The sequence below is a fragment of the Babylonia areolata genome, chromosome 26, assembly GCF_041734735.1.
Source record: "Babylonia areolata isolate BAREFJ2019XMU chromosome 26, ASM4173473v1, whole genome shotgun sequence".
Taxonomy (NCBI): domain Eukaryota; kingdom Metazoa; phylum Mollusca; class Gastropoda; order Neogastropoda; family Buccinidae; genus Babylonia; species Babylonia areolata.
The window spans coordinates 36690472-36695471 of NC_134901.1; the positions used below are offsets into that span (position 1 = coordinate 36690472).

Sequence of the window (5000 nt, forward strand, 5' to 3'; positions counted from 1 at the left end):
AAAAAAACAAAAACAAAAAAACGGGGGAGGGAGGTAGGGGGTTGGAGTAGGTGGGTGGGTAGATGAGCTACTCACACACACACACACACACACACACACACACACACACACACACACACACACACACACACACACGCAATGGAGAGAGAGACAGAAAGTCAGACAGACAGACAGAGCAAGAGAGAGACACACAGAGCAAGAGAGACAGACAGGGCAAGAGAGTGAGAGGGAGACAGAGAGAGCAAGAGACAGAGAGACAGAGCAAGAGAGAGGGGGGTGAGACAGAGAGAGAGACAGACAGACACAGACAGAGAGAGAGAGAGAGAGACTTTGAGCTTTGCACAGTAGGGGACGTTAGCACGTGGAAGAAAATGACTACTTGTTCGTGGAGACAGGAGCTGCAAGGGAAGTAATAAAACTCTGATGATTAAATTCACATCGATGCGGATTTTTCGCCCAACTCTTACAATAAGCGGTCAATAATCGAAAGTTTTGTTGTTGTTGTTGTTGTTTTTTTAAAAAAAAGGTCTGAGATATGTTTATAAAACAAACTAAGTAAATAGGAAAATATAACCGTTTTACCTAGGTTTTTCCCCATATGTCTATAAATATTTTAAAAACACCTCTGAATTACACAGTTCACAGTTCATAATTTTGAGGAAAATCTTCTGTCAACAGTTACCGTCTTTAATGAAACTGAATCTATTTTGGGAACTAGTTTTAATATACAGAAATAACCAGTTGATATTCAAATCGGCGGAAAGTGAGAGACATACACAGATATAAGCTCATTCTCGTTCAAGGAGAGAACGAAAGGGGGGGTGGGGGTGATCATAGAGCAGCACTTGCAGACCTATGTGTAGAAGGTTTTACAGTGACAGACACAGCGGGGGAACTTTTTCACAGGGCAGTACGCAAGAGGGGAAGTTCGCGTGTAGTACAGGTTGGGGGGGCTACATGGGGAAGTAATTATATTCTCGTTCTTGTATAAAAAAAAAAAAAAAAAAAAGAGTGTTGACAAAAGAGCAGTAGCAGGCGCATGATACAGCAAAGTTTCGCACTGAAAGCAATGGAGAAAGAGAGACAGACAGACAGTGAGAGAGCACATAACACAAGACGTAATTCTTCGAGGATAATAGATAAGAACTTGTGTGCAGTTTTCTTTGACTCACTTGTGTAAACAAAGAGTCTATGTTTTAACCCGGTGTTCGGTTGTGTGTGTGTGTGTGTGTGTCCGTGGTAAACTTTAACATTGACATTTTCTCTGCAAATACTTTGTCAGTTGACACCAAATTAGGCATAAAAATAGGAAAAATTCAGTTCTTTCCAGTCATCTTGTTTAAAAACAATATTGCACCTCTGGGATGGGCACACACACACACACACACACACAAAAAGAAGCCTAATTATATGCAAACTGCATTTACTGTTATATTTTTTGTATTCTCTAAACTTGGCACTTTGATCTGATATTCTGACACAACAACAAGAGCAGTCATTATTATCATTTTTTGTTCTAACAGGAACTTCTTTTGCTAAGCGTGGAAGTTTTATTTATTTTGCAAACGTTTTGGTGCAGATAGTAAAGAAGGGAAATTACTCTGTAATTAATGCTAGGGGACTGGTTTTTTTATTTATCCCGCCATGTAGGCAGCCATAATCCGTTTTCGGGGGTGTGCATGCTGGGTATATTCTTGTTTCCATAACCCACCGAACGTTGACATGGATTACAGGATCTTTAACGTGCGTATCTGATCTTCTGCGTGCGTATACACACGAAGGGAGTTCAGGCACTGAAATGACGACTTGTTTGTGAGATACTGGTGGAGCTTCGAGGAAAGTATATCAGCCCAACATTTTGCACACACACACAAAAAGAGGTCGATAATTAAAAGTAAAAAAAAAAAAAAAAAAAAAAAAAAGCTATCAGGTTTATCTACAAAGAAAACGTAAGTAAATGGGGGAAAAGATAACCGTTTTATCTGTTCTATCTTTTATGTTTGTAAATATCTTACGCACACCTCCGAATTACACACACACACACACACACACACAGTCCTTCGCGTAACTGTTCAACAAAACTGCAGTGTTGTTGTCTTGGCGTATATAGAAACATGTTTTTGTTTGCTTGTTTCACTGACTGTTTCTTCTTGCCCGCAGATGATGTTGTATGCCAGTATGCATTACTGTGTATGTATGTTTGTATGTATTCTTTCACGTGAGTCGCTTACAGCCTATTATTTGAGAAGTTTGCGCCATGCAACTGCTATACCATCGTCTTCTCGTCCACATCCTCCTCATCCTCATCAACCTCATCATCATCGTCAATAGTTGTAGTAGATGCATAGCCAGTTATTATTATTATTACTATTATTATTGTCATCATCATTATTATTATCAGTAGTAGTAGTAGTAGTAGCATATTCATTACCATAATTACTGCTGCTACTACCGCTACTACTACTACTACTACATGTGGAGTGATGGCCTAGAGGTAACGCGTCCGCCTAGGAAGCGAGAGAATCTGAGCGCGCTGGTTCGAATCACGGCTCAGCCGCCGATATTTTCTCCTCCTCCACTAGACCTTGAGTGGTGGTCTGGACGCTAGTCATTCGGATGAACCGAGGTCCCGTGTGCAGCATGCACTTAGCGCACGTAAAAGAACCCACGGCAACAAAAGAGTTGTTCCTGGCAAAATTCTGTAGAAAAATCCACTTCGATAGGAAAAACAAGTAACACTGCACGCAGGAAAAAAATACAAAAAAAAGGGGTGGTGCTGTAGTGTAGCGACGCGCTCTCCCTGGGGAGAGCAGCCTGAATTTCACACAGAGAAATTTGTTGTGATAAAAAGAAATACAAATAAATACAAATACTACTACTACTACTACTACTACTACTACTACCACTACTACTATTGTTGTTGTTGTATCATCATCATCATCATTATTACTATTATCATTATTATTATTATCATCATTAACATTATTATTATCATCATCATCATCATCATCATTCGTATTATCATTATTGTGATTGTTATTATTATTATTATTGGGTGTTTTTTTTTATCATAATCATTATTGTTATTGTTTTTATTACCATCATCATTATCATAATCATTATATTTATCATGATTATCATTATCATCATTATTATCATTCAGGTGTGGATTGACGCGGCGGTGCAGATTTTCTTTTCCGTGGGCGCGGGGTTCGGCACCCACATTGCTTACGCCAGCTACAACAAGTTCAACAACAACTGTCAGAGGTTGGTAGGCCTGCTGGACGGTCATTTGTGTGTGTGTGTGTGTGTGTGTGTGTGTGTGTGTGTGTGTGTGTGTGTGTGTGTGTGTGTGTGTGTGTGTGTGTGTGTGTGTGTGTGTGTGTGTGTCTGTGTGTGTGTGTGTGTGTGTGTGTGTGTGTGTGTGTGTGTGTGGTTTTATATATCTAACATGTCATATGGTCAGCAGCAATAAGTTCAGCAACAACTGTCAGAGGTAGATAGGCCCGCCAGACGGTGATTTGTTGCATTGATAGAAATGCGTTTCGTGGAGATCGGAAGTTACACACACGCACACACACACACACGCGCACGCACGCACGCACGCACGCACACACACACACACACACACACACACACACACACACACACACCACACACACACACACACACACACACACACACACACACACACACACACACACACACACACACACACACGATCATGCGTTTGCTCTCTCGTGGTGAATACGTTGGGTGTACACACGGCATACACACACACACACACGCCGAGGCAAGATACACATGTTCATACGCAAGCATGTACCCCCACCCCCACCCCGCACGTCCCTCCCCCACCCCTATCTCCCCACCACACACACACACACACACACACGTACACACACGCACACACACGCACACACACACACGCACGTACGCACTTGCACACTAGCTCACACAGGGGTGTGCGAGAGTCAGCCTTCCACAGTGCCCCCCCCCCCCCCCTCGCACTTCCCCCGTCACCTCGCCACGCACCCCCCACTCTCCCCACACACACACACACACACGCTGGGGGTGTCCCTGACAAAATTCTGTAGAAAGATCCATTTTGAGACAGAAAATAGACAGACAGACAGACAGATAGATAGACAAATAGATAGATAAACAGACAGATAGATGGATAGACAGACAGACAGACAGACAGATAGCAAGACAGAAAGACAGACAGATAGACAGACAGACAGACAGACCGACAGATATGTCACTGCACTGTTGTGACGTACATTCGCCACCAGGGGAGAGCAACCCGGAATTCACACAGAAAAATCTGTTGTGGCAACAATAGAAAAACAAAACAAAACAACAAGAAGCAAAAACCCTAGTACTATACAATATAATACAATATAAAAACGACACAGTATAACAAGAGTTCTAAGCAGGACAGCAGAAAAAACACCACCACCACCACCAACACAGTCTCAAAAACACAGTGCTTTAAACACAACCCACTCCCGAAAACGGAGTATGGCTGCCTACATGGCGAGGGTAAAAACGGGCATCCTACACGTAAAAGCCCACTCGTGTTCAAACGAGTGAACGTGGGAGTTGCAGCCCAAGAACGAAGAAGAAGAAGAAGAAGGAGAAGAAGAAGGAGGAGGAGAGGAGGAAGAGGAGGAGAAAGAGGAGGAGGATGAAAGAAGGAAGACAGGAAGCTCACTCGTGTGCATACGAGTGAATGTGGGAGTTGCAGCCCACGAACGATGACGACGACGACGACGAAGAAGAAGAAGACGAGGAGGAGGAGGAGTGGAAGGAGGAGAAAGAGGAGGAGGATGAAAAAAGAAAGTAAGGAAGCTCACTCATGTGCATACGAGTGAATGTGGGAGTTGCAGCCCACGAACGATGAAGAAGGAGGAGGAGGAGGAGGAGTGGAAGGAGGAGGATGAAAGAAGGAAGACAGGAAGCTCACTCGTGTGCATACGAGTGAATGTGGGAGTTGC

At 43.1% G+C, this 5000-nt stretch overlaps 1 protein-coding gene across 1 annotated transcript in view; it reads left to right on the forward strand.

Moving 5' to 3' along the window:
* Window positions 1-5000, forward strand: part of LOC143300377 (sodium-dependent dopamine transporter-like) — a 61928-nt gene that overhangs the window by 38531 nt on the left and 18397 nt on the right. Inside the window, exon 7 of the mRNA XM_076613993.1 lies at window positions 3164-3267. Coding sequence (XP_076470108.1) covers window positions 3164-3267 — 104 coding nt within the window. The remainder of the gene's footprint in view (window positions 1-3163; window positions 3268-5000) is intronic.